General features: G+C 41.9%; 1 protein-coding gene across 1 annotated transcript in view; it reads right to left on the reverse strand.

The window, feature by feature from the left end:
• The window catches only part of LOC126249484 (dynein axonemal heavy chain 7-like), a 1,193,512-nt gene that overhangs the window by 975,281 nt on the left and 200,112 nt on the right, over positions 1-18,119 (reverse strand). Inside the window, exon 14 of the mRNA XM_049951137.1 lies at positions 14,841-15,010. Within this exon, the coding sequence (XP_049807094.1) occupies positions 14,841-15,010 (170 nt within the window). The remainder of the gene's footprint in view (positions 1-14,840; positions 15,011-18,119) is intronic.

Consider the following 18,119-nt stretch of genomic DNA (forward strand, 5'->3'; position numbering starts at 1 on the left):
GTTAAGTCCCATAGTGCTCAGAGCCATTTTTTTCGTGCATGCATTGTGTGGCATAGGAGCCGGATATCAGTTTTTGGGATGAAGTTCCATGCCTGTTGCACTTGGGCGGTCAATGCAGGGGCTGTTAATGCTGTTTGCGATGACTCTGGAGGTGCCGTCATATGTGCTCGACTGGAGACAGATCTGTTGATCGAGCAGGGCAAGACAATATGTCGGCAATCTGTAGAGCATGTTGGGTTACAACAGCGGTATGTGGGCGAGTGTTACCCTGTTGGGAAACAATACCTGGAATGCTGTTCGAGAATGGCATCACAACAGACCGAATCACCAGACTGACGAAAAATTTACAGTCAGGGTGTGTGGGACAACCACGACAATGATGCAGCCTTAATACGAAATCACACCCCAGACTGTAACTCTAGGTGTAGGTACAGTGTGCTTAGCACGCAAACAGGTTGGTTGCAGAACCTCAACTTGCCTCCTCCTAACCAATACATGGTCATCGCGGCACCGAGGCAGAACCAGCGTTGATCAGAAAACGTCAACAGACCTTCGCCCTGTCCTCCAATGAGTTCTCCCTTGACACCACTGAAGTCGCAAATGGCTGCGGTTTGGGGTCGGTGGAATACACGTTACAGAGCATCTGGCTAAGACCTGTCCTTGAAGTAACCTATTTGTAACAGATTGTTCTGTCACTGTCATGCAAACTGCTGCTCAAATTACTGTTGCAGATGCAGTACAATGCGACAGAGCCATACGCCGAACACTATGGTCTTCTGTCTCGGCAGTGCCACGTGGCCGTCCGGAGCACGATCTTCTTGAGACCGTACATTTTGGTGACCACCGCTGACAGTGGCTACATTCCTGCCAAGTCTTTCTGTAGTATCACAGAGGGAACATCCAGCTTCTCGTAGCTCTGTTACACGACCTCGCTCAAACTAAGCGAGGTTTTGATAATGATGTCTTTCTCGCCTTAGCGGCATTTTTGCCTAAATCAGTTCATCATGTCCAGTCTCAAAGGTAACTAACGCTCACGACCATTACATGCTCATAGTGGCACTACTAGCGCCACTCTTATGCGATTGGAGCGAAATCAGAATGGACATCATCTTTCAGATGAAGAAACACGCATGCCGATTTCCATTTATATCTCATAACTTTTTTGCTGTAGGGATTTTTTCCCTATCAGTGTATTTAAAGCAGGAAGAACATATTTCTTTCTCAATCCAGGATATTGCTCTCCGCAATTCAAGACATTACGAATTACGCCCATTTCCTACAATGTTGATCCTCCGAGTATGTGTGCCTTATGTGCACGAAAATCGTGTATGTTTCCAGATGACGGTGTGCTATGCCGGCCGGTGTGGCCGTGCGGTTCTAGGCGCTTCAGTCTGGAACCGCGTGACCGCTACGGTCGCAGGTTCGAATCCTGCCTCGGGCATGGATGTGTGTGATGCCCTTAGGTTAGTTAGGTTTAAGTTGTTCTAAGTTCTAGGGGACTGATGACCACAGATGTTAAGTTCCATAGTGCTCAGAGCCATTTGAGCCAGTTTTGGTGTGCTATACTACTATCACTACTGGACATGGTGATGAAGCGGATTCGTTTTTCTCGAGAGAAGACGTATCAAGATAGATAGTGCTAACTGCAAGAAGTTGCTAATCTATTACATTCTGAATGGTGTAGCGCATACACTTCTAAAGAATGCTCTGGGGATATGTACATTTACATTAAACAGTTGAGTGCTGACTGATCCATAAAGCGAGTTAATGTATGTAAGAGCAGTATTCTACCATCTGTATAGGCATTTGAGCTACAGTAGGGTAGAAATACCGATAGCAATCCGGACTCAAAGTCTGTTAAACAACCCAAAATAATACACACGATAAATGAAGGGCTTATTACAATAGTGGTAAAGTCCATTTTTGTTCATTGTGAGATACAGAGGTCTAAAGTTAAATGAGCGCTGAAAAGTCTGCATTTGAGATACCAGAAATATTCAAGCATATGGCTTCTTGCTAGAGATGAACCTTTCTTTCTGTTTGTTTGGATCATTAATTTCAGAAGCATTATAGGCGGAAAAGTGGAGGTAATGGACTTGTACCACTATTGAAATAAGCCCTTCAAATATGTGCTGAAGTAAATATAGAAAAGTTTTCAACACTAAATATATACGTTATTTTTCCCCGATACACTAATAATATTAAGAAACGACAGTAACACTTACTATTAGTTCACTCAGTCAGTAGTAGAAAATGTCCCTGTATCCGTCCCTCGAATGTGTCTAGTATAACTCAACTGAGCCCACCTTCTATTAAGAAAACTCACAGTTTCATCAATAATGCCTGAAAATTGCTTCGGGACGAATAATTTTACACTCCTCCAACTCAAGAGATATTACAGACCCTTATGGTGTGTTAGTTGTTCTGGCACTGGCAACAGTGAATTTATGAAGACACAAAGGAATTACATATAATGAGAGTGGTGATTGATTTAGGTCAATGGGGAAAATTGAAAATTTGTGTCTGAGCGGGATTCGAACTTGGGTCTATTACTTATTAGGCAGACCAATAAACCATCTGGACGTATTAGTCACCGGTACTGCACGGACTAGCTTACCACGCTTCTCACCAGACTCAAATTTTCAACTTATTCACACACTACTATAGTAGTGCCCCTTGCCCATTATTCTTATTTCTCGCAACATTTCGCCGATTCCCGTAAGAGTTCGAGCCTGGTGTGGATCAGCACTGAAGAAATCATTAACCGTCTCACCTTAATTATATACGTATGTGGTTTTTTCTTTCGGACATGTCTGAAAGAACAGACATCATTTTGATCCAGAATCCATTATAAATTAAAACACAAAGTGATTACAGCGATTGGCTGCTAGCGGGCGTAGACTTAAATCAATGGGGAAAGTTGAAAATTTGTGCAGGACTGGGATTCGAACTCGGGTCTCCTGCTCTCTATGCAGATGCTATGACCACGTTTTCATTTCTATTTTTATCAATTTTTTCTTTAGTTTGGGCCTCGCGTTTCCCCTTATAGTGCAGCCATGCTCTCACCATGAGTGCCTTCGTCGGGTAGTTTCTCAGCTTTAATTTCTGTCGTTACTAGGAATATTATTGCTTAAAGTAGAGATTGTCATTTTTATATGTATTTAAACTTGCCAACTGCTTCAGAGTTCGTCTTCTCGGAGTTTTGTTTATGCAGTTTGTCCACAACCTTATCATGATTGTATTGGCTCAAATGGTTCAAATGGCTCTGAGCACTATGGGACTTAACATCTGTGGTCATCAGTCCCCTAGAACTTAGAACTACTTAAACGTAACTAACCTAAGGACATCACACACATCCATGCCCGAGGCAGGATTCGAACCTGCGACCGTAGCAGTCGCGCGGTTCCGGACTGAGCGCCTAGAGCCGCTAGACCACCGCGACCGGCTCATGATTGTATTGTTTCGCTATTTATCTGTTTGCGTTTCATAAGTGCGGCTTCTCATAACTCTCAAAGCACCAGTTGCCAGAACAGGTCAAAGGCCTTTTTATTTATTTTTATGTATTTTTCATTTATTTATGTAGTAATTCTGTCTCTTCTGTAACGATGTAGTCACCCGTCTCGACATTTCTGCTACCTAAATAAGTCCCTTTTCAGGAAATAAATATACTTAAGTATTAAATACACTTCACTTTCATGTCTCGGATGTCGCTGATGCGGCGTATCTGATTAAAATAAGTCAAGACGTCTTATCGCCTTTAAAATACAGAAAGAAACGTAGTAATAAATGAAGTTAAAACAAATAAAAAGGAAAAAATTATAATAAAAACTTGTTCTCGGGGAAAGTTGAAAACGGACATAATTTCATTCTAATAGTAATTTGGCATGGTTTTTCGTATAAGTTCTTTTTTTGAAAGTAGATGGAGTTGGGATGCAGTATACATGCAGAACTCATGTCTACTTTTGGTAACCTATGACATTAAATAATGGGCTGAATGTCCCTTCAGCCGGTTAACGGATTTCTGTTTTGTGTTAGGGTGCGGAACTGAGTTCAACTACAAAAAGTCAGCAGGAGTAATAGAATTCAGGAAAATTTTGGCCATCTTGTGTCGAATGAAGTTCCAGATACCTTTAATACTGGTGCGCACAAAACTATGTTCTTCGTGATATATTAAGTTATACGGCGCGCACAGTGGTGAGTCCGTCAAGTGTTAAGACATGATGCTTCGAGTTGATGTGTGTTTTTCGGTTGACTGCTCGGTACCAAGACGCTTTCCCTATCGTTGGCACATCACGAGATTGTATATTCTTCCAGATTACCGGCTATCTGTGGTTTGGGTATATTTGTTCGATAATTTTCCTTTTCTTGTTTTCCATCAGCTGCCTACAAACTGACTTCACCGTCTCGAGCTCCTCTTCCGGGCTGTTTGATTTTATGTAATTCCGTTTGATTAAAAAGATTTTGAGGTGAAACATTTCATTCGGAACGTGGTGTACATTAGTGGGGGGTTGCAGACTGGTCGGCGCCAATTCATTTAACAAGTGTGTTGTCAAACTGTTTGCATGTGTACTCCATTGTTTGTATGTGCTACACACATATAACGCCCGTGACTTGCTTTTGACATCTGTTAGGTTTAAATTTCCGTCTCCCGTGGCCAGGGTTAGTGTATCGTACTTGACTTTAAATATATACCCTCGTGTGACAAAGTGGCCTAAAGCTGACACGATTCGTTTCATCGGCACCTTTTGTGCAACATAGTTAATCTTTGACGTTATGTAGACATTGGCTAAGGTTACTTTCTGTATTTCATCAAGCTTTCTGATAGTGTGAGTCTGTATACAGGCACGCATACTCGCAAGAAGATTCCTGTATTCAACAGCGATCGTGTGCCTTATATTGTTCCTGTATTCAGTGCCTAGGCATTTCAAAGAGAATGGTCTTAGCTGGCAGTGATGTTTCAGGGATATGCCGCATCATTTATTCAGAATGCCAGACTTCCTTTCATTCAGTATCGCTGCTTAGTCAAGTTCGTATTTATGAACGATATGAAGAGCTTCCTCTATTTCGTGGTCGTCCCTGACTAGAAAACCTACGGCGTCTGCATAGGCATTGCAAACAATCTTGGTTCCATTGATCTTTACGAATCTTAAACGTTGGGTCATAAACGTTGGGTCAAAATGGCAAGTGAACGTTCAATGGCGATGGCGAACAATGCCATCGACATGGGACAATCTTCTCTCACCTAGCTGTTAATTTTAGTTGCTTTAGTCAGCTGGCCGTTAATCATCAGTCTTATAACTTCTTTACTGAGAATTTAACGTGTGAAGTTAGTAAACTGTAGTGTGTGTCCCACTGCATTCATGGTGCTTATAAGGTATTGGTGGTTAACTCTGTCCAATGCCTTTGAAAAATCTAGTGATACTACAGCACACTTGATCCTGCAAGCATCTACAGTGGCAATGACGTCTCTGCACTCATATAAGTTGTTGATGATCTTCCTGTCAATACCGACGCTCGTCTGGTTCAAAATGGTTCAAATGGCTCTGAGCACCATGGGACTCAACTGCTGAGGTCATAAGTCCCCTAGAACTTGGAACTACTTAAACCTAACTAACCTAAGGACAACACACACAGCCATGCCCGAGGCAGGATTCGAACCTGCGACCGTAGCGGTCGCGCGGTTCCAGACTGTAGCGCCAGAACCGCTCGGCCACCAGCGGCCGGCACGCTCGTCTGGTACCGACCGACGATGTTTTGCGTCAACCTTTGGAGTCCGCGAGAAATAATTCGTGCTAAGATTCTGTAGTCTCTATTCAGTGACGTGAGCGGTTTAAAATAAGCAGTAAAACTGCTTCCTGGGTATTTAGCGATTAAAACAGTTATACCTGCCACGAGCTCTTCAGGGACATTGAAATTCGGCTGCCGGGTGTCAAGCAGCTCTAGGCGCTACAGTCTGGATCCGCGCGACCGCTACGGTCGCAGGTTCGAATCCTGCCTCGGGCATGGATGTGTGTGATGTCCTTAGGTTAGTTAGGTTTAAGTAGTTCTAAGTTCTAGCGGACTGATGACCTCAGAAGTTAAGTCCCATAGTGCTCAGAGCCATTTGAAACATTTGAAATTCGGCTGCAGTAATTCATTATACGTACATAATAACTTATCTTCTGTTGACCTTGAAAAACATAACTTCTTGAAGCGGACTTAGCCGCTGCGCTCGCTGCCGCGCAGCTTCTGATTGGCTGGGTAGCCTGCGGCGCGCGACTCAAATCGTGGCGGGCATTCAAATCCGGGAAACACGGGGCCTGCCAGGAGGTCGTCGGGTCCCGGTGATTTATTTTTAAGGCTTCGTGATATAGAAAAGGCAAGTTCCTCTTCCTCAGTTTCCTGCAGGAGGTTTCCGACTTCAGCACCTCTTGATTTACTGCGGAGGTTTTGTAGTAATTCTTGCAATAGTCCAACGTCGGTTCATCTTGCCTCCAGCAGCTCTTCCAGGTATTTGTGGATTGCTGTTTTGATTGCGTTTTGGTGCAGGAGCGTGGACTCATTACGTAGTTTGACATATGTTATGATTTACATAGACGGTTCTTCCTGTTCTATCACATTCTGTTGAATTTCCATGTACTTTTCCCCAAAATGTTCCTTGTTTGTCCATGTTGATTGTGTGTACGTGTGCAAAAATTGTCGGTGAAACAACGAAGTGTAGGATTTGGGTCGCCAGTTGTTCCGAAACATAAATTCTGTCCATCCGGCAAGCAGAGTGACTTGTTACCTGTGCGAAACAGGGATTGTACTGTGCGTGTGTTTACATGTCTCAGTTAAACACATTTCGTAAACGATACGTTCCAGTTCCACAGATTTATTGAAGTTAGGCGTCTGGTATTTTGGGCTAAGCGCACAACTGAAATCACCTGCAAATATTGGGTGGTCGTGGATCCTCCCAAATATTGGGACTATCTCGTTCTTAAAAAAGTCTGCCCTGCCTCGCCGACTGCTACTGCCTGATGGAGCATAAACACTAATTACACATGTCCGATTGGTAGTTTTTCGACATCTGCCGTGATAACACCTTCCTTTGCTAAAAAGACTGTCCCTAAATTCGTCCCGACATCAGTATTAGTAATAGCATTGTATCCAGTTATTCATTCTAAGTGAATAGCAGTTACTTCTTGTAATAACAGATTGTCTATACCTGCAGCATATAAGATGTCTTGTAGATTGCGAAGGTGCAGATACAGTTGGATATTATTTATATTTATATCAGAAATTACGTTGGAAAAGAAAAGATATTGATGATTCCCTAAAGGAAAGATTTAATTGAATCCGTGGCAACCTGACCAAAATTATAATTGCAAGAATGATGAAGATGACATGAAAAGAACTTTTCCATTGGAGTGGCTGTTGTTACATCCATAGTTGATATATTTTCAGGCAGTTTAAGGTGTGCTTTGTCAGCTATTCATGCTTTTTCGGCTACTTATAGCACATAACAATCAGTTTCATAAAGTTTCATGAATCATAGACAAACTCCCTCCAGCGACCTAGCAAGGCCTCATTGCTTCCTTGCCACGATGCGTCGTAGCTGTTATCCGTGCCAAAGGTGTACATACCGGTTATTAGGTAGATGCTCATAGTGTTCTGCCTGGTCAGTGTATTTTTCGTATTACTGTATGATGTAGTGGACGGTTTATTAGTTTTAACACCAAATTCTGAAATTTATTCTGGATTTGTATACGAAATTTATAAAAGAGGACATATTGAAGCAGAAAGGTTCCTGGCCTATCGACATACTCCTGGTCGAACGACCACTTATAGCACCACTCTTGCCTGTTCCAATTCCCTGAACTGTAACTTAGTATGTAGTATTGTTTTAATAAAATGTTATTGACTTAGGTATTTGAACAAGATGCTTTGTATTTTTAAATTACGTTCAGCTGTAAATGTGCAACAGGAATAGCTGCTACTGGTTAGTAGACACACTTACCACCATGTACAACTGCAAGACGGAACGGCATACATGTTATTAGCAATCGAGAACAACTCTAAAAAAACGAAACTCTACAGTAGTAATGAATGCCCCACCGTGCTTATATCGACAGCGGCCCTGATGCAACAGGTGGCCAGTGCACGGTTTGACGGCAGCGGCTCGGAAGGAATACTGATATGCAGAGTCCGCGGCGCACGTCTACTGCCTCGGCATGGCCTTGCAGCTCAGAGCAGAACGCGCTGGTATGAGTAGTAACCCAGTGAATCGCACACTCAGCATTCGGCGATGATACCCCCCCTCCACCCCCCCCCCCCCACACACACACCACTCCACCCGAAGCGGTGTGCGCTGAGTAGTAAGGGAAGGGGTGGGCAGCGATAAGAGTGTAAAGAAGGTGCAATATAACGAAGACGTCAATTCTATAGGTATCGCCGGCTGTTGTGACCGAGCGGTTCTAGGCGCTACAGCCTGGAAACGCGTGACCGCTACGGTCGCAGGTTCGAATCCTGCCTCGGGCATGGATGTGTGTGATGTCCTTAGGTTAGTTACGTTTAAGTAGTTCTAAGTTCTAGGGGACTAATGACCTCAGATGTTAAGCCCCATAGTGCTCAGAGCCATTTGCTATAGGTATCGCCTGAAGATGACAGCGAGGTACGCTTTCGCATAATCTTGTTACGTAAACAACTGCACCTGGCTGCACAACCGGGAGTAATAAAAACTACTGATTAACTGGAAAAGCTTATGGTCACACATCAGATTCCTTTATGGCAGGAGATGTATTACACAAGTGAGAAACTGGATAAGCTTCGTGACAGGAAAGAGCATCTCCTCAGCTCTCTTGCTTTCATGAATAGCTGTCGTGATCATGACAATAATGTCAAATTTGCGAGTATCTCCCATTATATACCTTAGCCCACGGCATTGCAACACGAGCTAGTCTGGACTTTGTAAGCGATAGGATCTGGTACACACGTCGGAGTGTGGACACAAAATCTGAAGAATGGCTTGTACTCCGCTTAGAGATGGCTTGTTTCCTTTCACCTCATTCTTGGGAGTGCACAGATTCCGTCAGTTGGGTTCATGCAGACTGATCTTGACGCAGTGCTAAACTAAACAAATCATCAGAGGCGAACATGTGGCATCCAGAGAACAACAGCCGCAAGAAGAGCAAGGATGAATTGTAGTCAATCTCATGTGAAAAGACATCGACTATGTGGCAAAATCAGTGCTGGAATAGGGACGTAATTTCGTACTAACACCGACTGCTGTACCTTTCGCAGAATTAATCAGTGGTGTAAAACAAGCAATTTCCTCCCTCCTCAGCGACGATTCGAAAAATATACATTGGGAAATGTGCCACACGCTCATCGGAACCATTCCATCTAGGATATATATCATGAAAGTGGGATGAGCTGTCACTGCAGAACTGTCTACATTTACATCTACGAGTACATTCATATGACTACTCTGTAATTCACACTTAAGTATTTGGTTGAGGGTTCATCGAATGATCCTGTAACAGTCAATCTATCTGTGGATAAAGGGAATGCCAAACTATTACTTCTGCTGTCGGAGTGCAATCGCAAAATGTAAAACGTACTCAAGGATCCATCTTACAGGAAACTGAAAGGAGACACAACCAACAAGGAAGATCATCAGGTGTCTATGGCTATCCCTGCCAAAGGAAGTTACCAAAATACCTCGATCACGGGCTGCTGCACCGTCAAGGCTCTATAGTTTACGAAAAATTCACTAACAAGACATTCTTCTATGGCCAATTGTAGGCAACGTAGATGCAGTTACATACTAGCTGGCGAAACGTCTAACTGCAGTATTAAGCCCTTACGTCGGTAAATTTGAGCACCACATCAGGGATTCTGTACAGTTCATTCAGTGGCTGCAGAAACTACACCTTCGCGGGCAGGACTTTATTGTGAAGTTTGATTTCGTCTCCTTCTGTACCAAAGTACCGCTTACTGATTCCCTAAAGATGACCAGGGAGAAATTCAACCATTCAATGATTGACCTCTTCGAATTTGTCCTCACATCTGCGTCCTTTCACTTCAGTGGGGATCATTGTGTGCACACGGATGACATCACCGTGGGGTGTCCTTTGTCATCGTTTGTGGCATCCTTATTCATAGAGGGTTTCGAAGAGAAAGCTCTGGAAACAGCTGCAATGAAGCCCAAATGCTTTTTCAGATATGTTGATGACACATTTGTGGTGTGACAGTATAGGAGTGAAAGGCTTCAGGTGTTTCTCAAACGTCTGAAGACTCTTCATCACAGCTTCAAATCCATCATGGAGGGAGAAGAGAATGGCGAACTCCATTTTTGGACGTCTTAGTCAGATAGCACTATGGCACACATTGTTTACAGGAAAGCCGCTCACACTAATATATGTCTCCACACCTCCAGCTGTCATCATTCTCCACAGCGTGAGGGTGTGCTGCGTATCCTTATACATAAGCCTCGTACAATATTATAGGAAAAAACCAACCACAGGAACTCAGCCACCTAAAGGACATACTCATATACCCGCGGAACGGACACGGTGGGAGACAAATCTGACGTGCTTTCGGCCAGATAGCACAGGTCAAGCAAACAGAACATGATGAGGTGAACAAGACAATACCGTACCTACCATATGCTGGCAAAGTATCGAACAAAAATGCAGAATCCTGCCTCGACGTAATATTAAATGCGTTTTCCGTCCACCTCTAAAAACGTTTGCAGGTGACAGACGACTTGGGGCTCCATAAACCGGAAGTATATCGTATTTCGTGCAAATGCGGTAAGGCACACAGCGAGCAGACTGTGCGGACAGTAGAAGAAAGGTGCCAGGAACGCAGGAGACAAATAGAACTCAAGCAAGCAACAAAATCTGCGGTTGCAGAACCCTGCCTACCTACAGGGGCCTCGATGGAATATGAACAAACAGAAGTGCTAAGACCTCGTCGTTTGGGATTATATTGTAAAGGAGGTTGTAGAAATACAAGCGGCCGATGGCCTGATCTATAGAGACAGTAGCTTCACTCTCAGCAAAGCATGGGTCCCAGCGCTCAACCAACTGACATCACAACGTCGGCACATCGCGAATTTAGTGCCACACAGGATCTGCAGAAACACTGAAGGGCCGGATTTCGCGTCCAGCATTCGACGGTTGTAGCCTCCTACCACTCCGTCCGACGTGGTCTGCTACCGGGGGGCGATAAGAGTATAAAGGAAGCGCAATATAGCCAAGACACTCATCATAGAGTGGTATGCTGTCGAAATATCGGGTGCACGCCTGAGAGCAATAAAACGTAAATGTGGTGCCGTTGCTTTGATTCATAGACTTAGTTTTAAAGACAGTGTTACATTAAAGGTGTTTTAGTTGTTATTCGATTAAGCAGAAACACTGTTGTACTGAACAAACCCGTAGTTGTAGGAATATTGTATTCCTTGTGAGTATGAGTTGTAAATATTTCCATAAGGAAAGTAAAACTATCTTGGACATATATTGGCAACTTCATGTATCATAGCAAATTTTCAATTATTTTCGAATACATGATAAATAATTTGTCATTGGTATGACACTTCAAAGTTTTAATTTGATACAATATTCCTCTTGCCCATAAAAACATTTTTAGATTATTGAACAGTGAGGTAAATGGTGATTATGTTGCTAAATTCATTGGATCATGAACCATTATATGTGCCCTTGAGACACACACTCAACGACCGATGTGCAGGTAAAATGTCGTAAGATGTTTTGGTGCTAAACAGTTTAAGTATTGACGATTATCTAAACTTTGTATTGGCAGTAGATTGAACAGCTGTGAAGTCTGTAATGCAATCGTATCACAATTTAGTTTTCACTATGAAACAATGAAAATTGGTTTCATCTAGAAAAGATGTTTGGAGAATAAAATAAATATGTATACTTGGGATGCATTATACTTGGTGAGGGAGTATGTGGCTTCAGTCTCACCTCAGGAGGTGATAGGGCATGAAGAGATAAATCACAAGGAGATCTAGTAGCATCACGAGCCGCACAACATGCTGTTCAATGAATACTTAAACTATTTAAATGAAGCAAATTATTATTATGAGAGTAAAACCTCTTTACCGCACTAAAAGGAAATTTCACTCTGTGCTGGAGTGTGCACTGATCTGCAACTTACAGGCAGAATCAAAATCTGTATCGCACCGTGACTCGACTATGGTACCTTTAACTTTTGCAGATATGTACTCTATGGAATTAGCTATCCAACAAACACCAGCCTGCCCTCACAGCTCTACTTCTGGCAGCACCTAATCTCTTACCTTTCAAACTCACAGAAGTTCTCCCACATACCTTATGGGACTAGCACTCCTGGAGGAAAGAATATTGTGGACACATGGTTTAGCCACTGCCTGGGGAGTGTCTCCAGAATGAAATTTCACTCTGTAGCAGAAACTTCAAATCAGACTTTCTCCACTGCAGAGTGCTTTTTCATTCTGGAAACAGTCCCCAATGCTGTGGCAAAGCCATGTCTCCGCAGTATCCTTTCTCTTAGGTGTGCTAGTCCCACATGGTATGTAGGAGAATTTCTGCGAAGTATGGACGGTAGGAGACTAGATAATAGCGGATGCAGAGCTGTGAGAGAGGGCCCTAATTCGTGATTGGATAGCTCATTGGGTAGAACACTACTTGTTCGCTATAGGCAAAGATCCCAGGTTCGAATTGTGGTCCAGCACAGAGTCTGATTCTGCCATAAAGTTTCCACCAACTGAAAATAAAATAGAGCTAAAACTGTGTTATGAAAATGTAAAAACGACTATAAACATAGCAGATACGACAACTTTGTTTTGTGCCAATGGAACAAAATCTCATAACATAAATATGTGAGAAAATATATAAATCAATGAAAGTTTTCTTCATCTTGGCAGTAATAATTGTGGCATACTCTTGTAAAACGGTTACTGTACGTTGTTTTGTTATGACGAAATGTCGACATTTGTGGCTTTGCTCATATAGTTTGTGCTCCGTCTGCTGCCTCAGCTTACCACCTGAGAAGAATTTTCTGAAGATGATCATTACTGACTGAAACTGATTGCCATTTTATTAAGTATTTTATGCGATATAAGAGTGTTCTAAATAATTTTAAAAAATTGATAAAGATCGCTGTCTTACCAAATAAGTTTTCCAAAATTATTTCTTCTTATTAAGCTGGAAAATTGTGGTTTAGAAGGAGTCTCTAAGGAGTGGACCAGATCTTTACTGAGTGATCGCAGACAAAATGTTTGTATGAGTGTCACTGATAAGGGATCCAAACTAATGATGGAGTATCTTTCTAAGGAAGGTTCAGTAGCTCATGGTGACCCACAAGGTCCCTTATATACATAAATAATCTGGCTCTAGATATACAGGCAAATAAAACAATATTGTTTGCAGAAGGTAAAAGTTTAAATGAACTATAGCAAAGAAGACATAATGCTACAAATAAACTGCTTAGCTGAGATCCTAAAAACAAACCAATAACCAACAGTAAAAAAATTTATTCTGTAAATTTTTAACGTTGAGGAGATAAGAATGTAAGCCTAGTGTCTATATCAATCAGCAAAATGTTATGGACTGTACTGGAACTAAGTTCTTCTGCATGTGGATCCAAAAGAACATCAAATGAAATACACATATTCAATCAATTAAACCAAAATTGCGTGAAACATGAAATGACATCTTTATACCTATCGTGAATAAGAGTTTACTTCAACCAGAGATGTCTTACTAGAGGTCCGCCACTCGCTTCTAGTCATGACCACGACTCTCAACCAACATCCCGGCGAATGAGACAGCATTACACCCTGACCTTCGCGTAGCCACTTGCTTCGCCGCAGTAGAGGTCATAACCCTGGCTTCTACAATGCTATGCATTAAGACACTGAGAATCCTACAGAAACGTACAAATGAGACTATCTAAATAGTGCAACCTACGCATATTTTCATAGTCACCTGGCTGGGAAAATCATCAAAGGCAATGAACACTTACGACGTACACAAGATAGGTGTTAGAATAACAACTGTCAAAAAAATAGAAGGTATCTTGTAGACCGTTATTTTGAAATACTACCATTACTTTTCTCATACATTGCTGAAATGTTGAAATTTATTAAAAGTAATAAGTTAGGTGGTAAGGTAAGCAACCAAAAAGAAGCACTATCCATAACCATAACACAAGGATGTACGAGTAGAACAATCTGCATACAGTATACGCAAACTCAAGTTTAAGCCAGAAAGAAACTTTCCACATGGGACTTAAACTATTTATTGAGTTTCCTGCCAATATTAAAGAATACTGATACCGAAAAATTATTTCAGAAGTCAGTTAGGCTGTATCAGCTGCTCCACTGCTTCTATTCTGTTAAAGAGTACATGGCTTGCGTTCTGTTGCACGAAAAATCCTCTTATTTGTTGAGGGATAAACAATCTCTCCATTATATTATTGTAGTAGACATCAAGTTTCAGTCAGTATTGTATTCCACTGAATGCAGTTCGTATATTTAGAATGAGGTCTTCTTTAACTGTATTGTGATACTGACAAGAAGTCTCAAACCCAGATGTAACTCTATTATCAATCGTGTACTGTACTGTTACATATAACTTGGTACATTTGTGCTGCTGATGTGATCAACTAAATGAAATAAAGAAACAAATAAGGAAACACACCACCACACACCAACCCACCCACCCACCCACACACACACACACTCACACACACACATACACAGAGAGAGAGAGAGAGAGAGAGAGAGAGAGATGACGATATCTTCTGGAATGTTTTAAGTAATTATTGGATGAAGTATAAACAGAAAACATAAGTTTACTTTTACATACCTCAGCTGAGCTACCCAGAGAAAATCATCCTCAGTCCTTACACGCTTTTGGAGTAACTCTTCTGCTATATATTTTGCATGTACGTCCAAGACTATGAGAGCTTCAAGATTAATTCGGAATGTTCTAGGTGCTTTATCACGTACAAAGCATACATTATCGTTGATATTATTCTGTAAAAGAAAAATAGAGATGTTCATCACAAAATTCCAACTTTGTGTAAATGGCGGTGTTTTGTAAAAGAGGTATATAAATATTCAGACGCATAATATGCATCTCAGGAGATTATTGTCATATCGGAGAAATAATAGGACTTCCTCTACAGATAAAAAAAATTATCTGTAACTGGACGCTACAAGAATAGCAAAAATGTCAGAAGCGTTTTTATTAAAATTTGCCGTTGACTTTCTCTCGTTTGGATAAGATTTAATCAGAGAGAGGCGTGGTATTCGCCTCCAGAGAAAGAGAAAGGAAAACTTGATGGCTAATAACAGAAAACTTAATGAAGGTGGGAAGGCACTCTCATGACTACTAAAATATCAGCGGTTTCAGAGCAGCACATATTTTAAGATAGTTAGGGTAGAAATGAACGAAATTTTAACAGAGGTTAGCACTGAAACAACCTTTCAAAACATCCTCCCTTTTCCAAATGGAAATGCGGTTGCTATTTGCACTGTTTTCACTAGAAATGATTTCTTCCTTATCATCAGTTTTACATAAATCACTAGACCCAGAGCTAAACAGTCTTCCGTCGCCTGAGAAACTAATTATTCTTTCAACAACATACACTATTATATTAATGAGAACAGAAAATACGAGACACAAATGAAAAATATTCAGGTGAGGAAACAAGTAACACTGTTCCGTGAAGTACACGTAAACAAACAAACATTCATGTTACCTAACGAGGAGACAAGTCCACGAGAGACTTCTGTCTGGCAACAAACTAATGACACAGGCAGGCCCATGTCTTGGTAATAAAAGAAATAACGACTGGAGCTACTTATTTCTTAAGCGGAAGAAAAGAGGTCAATACGACATGTAACTCCAGATTCCTTCGAGATGAAATTGCCTTCATTTTGCTGTAAACCCTTAATTGTATAGGCATCTAATTTCATAGCAGGGAACTTCAGTTTCAATTTCATGGCTCATTTAACAAAAATGAAAGATGTGAAATACTTGCTTTCCTCATTCAGTCAGATTTCTGCGGCACAATATCTATTAAAAAAAGGAGGAAAGGAACAATATAGTGAAAGATAATGGTTTCATTTATATCTCATTAATAGAAAGGTTCACTGTGAGATGGTTACTAGTAGGTTATTGTATCATGTGGCACTGATTTGATGATCGGAAGGTACTTAGGCAGAAGCAAACAGCACATTGATACATACGAAAGGTTGAGTCGCTAGTCTACTTGTGATAGTACCACACACAGAATGAGTGCAGCAAATGTAATGTACATAGTAATTAAGAGAGCACCTACCAGCATTTATTACATTTAATATAGTTCTTTTGAACTAAGATACACAGATCACATTTGAGATAGTTAGAAAGAGCAGTGATAACAAAAGGCATCAACGTGTTATGCAAAAGAAAGCGTAAAGAGCCCCCTGCATCGTCACACTCTAGAGGAGAAGCTAAGAGCAAGAGTAATGTCAGTACCGTACTCAGACTAAAATCAAAGTTCAGTGTCAGGCCATTCTCTTTGAACACAGATTGTGTGTATTCCAGTTATTCTGTTATTCCAGTTTTTTGCAAGGCTGTCTCTGTCAGATACACCATGTGCCTGGGGTACCAACTATCGAAGAAGGCCCGTAATTTGTGGCAAGGGGTGGCAGCTAGACGTCTGCAAATACAGGTCTGTATGTGTGGGCTTGCGACAGGCGGAATGCCCCAAGGATCTGGTTCAAAATGGTTCAAATGGCTCTGAGCACAATGGGACTCAACTGCTGAGGTCATTAGTCCCCTAGAACTTAGAACTAGTTAAACCTAACTAACCTAAGGACATCACAAACATCCATGCCCAAGGCAGGATTCGAACCTGCGACCGTAGCGGTCTTGCGGTTCCAGACTGCAGCGCCTTTAACCGCACGGCCACTTCGGCCGGCCCCAAGGATCTGCCACGCATATCTTGACCTCGGTGAGATCTTTAATGAAACGGTGGAAATACGTTTGGCTTAAGATCTTATTGATCGTGATAGCGGCTGTCAGTTGTATAAGGTGTGGGATTCGGTGATTTCTTTAATACCTACAGAAAGGAAACATTTTATGGCTAGTGACACGTCTAGCGACACTCACGTTTATTAATCTCTTTTACTCCAGAATCTCTCATTCCGACAGTGAGCGCACAGGTAGTATCACAGTCACTCATGGACCTGCGCGGTAAAGATCGAGAAATATTCGAAGAGGGCGCGAAAACCGACAGAGGTCAATCATATAGCTGCTGTCCTTGCTCATGCGTCTCCGCGCCAACAAAAGTTAACGACGTGAACTAGCAATCTCCAGTGTAAAACACTCACCACGCAGATGGCTGAATGGTTGTCAGCCGAAATATCGTGGCAAGAGGTCGACGTCATACAGCTGCAATCCCGAAACTCCGTGAAATACTTTTTACTCCGGGAAAATACCAAGAATCACATACTTCTTCGGGGAGACGATACAGTCACACATCCAGAGGGTAGACAAGTTACGTAATACGCGAGCGAGATTGTTTTAGTTTGTTGTGTTTTTTACAGAAGTTGTAACGCCGGAAATGCATATCCTCCTATTTCCATCTATTGCACTGCAATTTTTTTTTTCCTTATTTTGTTACCTGAAGATATAACATTTCTGTGTCTTTGTATATTGTAATTGTTTTACTATTTGTATATATATGCATTTATGTCGAAATATAATTGGTTTGTTTTGTGAATATTATTTGTATTTATACGCTGAGTCTGGCCTAGGGAAAACTATACCATCGAACGAATACATCGATAGGTCGTGTGGAGAACGAAAGTGTTTACGATCTTTGGTAGTGTTAACTCTGTCGCGTGGAGCGCGGGCGGAGAGAGTCTGGCTGGAGTAGTGCAGTGGAGCAGGTGTGTTGTGTGACGCTCCCGCGAGTTGCCGCGCTTTCGGGGTTGGGCAGCATGTAATTGCGCTCGACTTGCTATGATAGTTTCTGACACGGTGTCGCGGACGGGAAGCATTAGCTGGTGCACATCAAGAGCCCGTTTCGCCTGGTGACCGTGTCGAGAAGAAGGCGCGCCAACATCCAGCTTCTGCAACAGCGACGGCCGA

The sequence above is a fragment of the Schistocerca nitens genome, chromosome 3 (genome assembly GCF_023898315.1).
Source record: "Schistocerca nitens isolate TAMUIC-IGC-003100 chromosome 3, iqSchNite1.1, whole genome shotgun sequence".
In the NCBI taxonomy this organism is placed as follows: Eukaryota; Metazoa; Arthropoda; class Insecta; order Orthoptera; family Acrididae; genus Schistocerca; species Schistocerca nitens.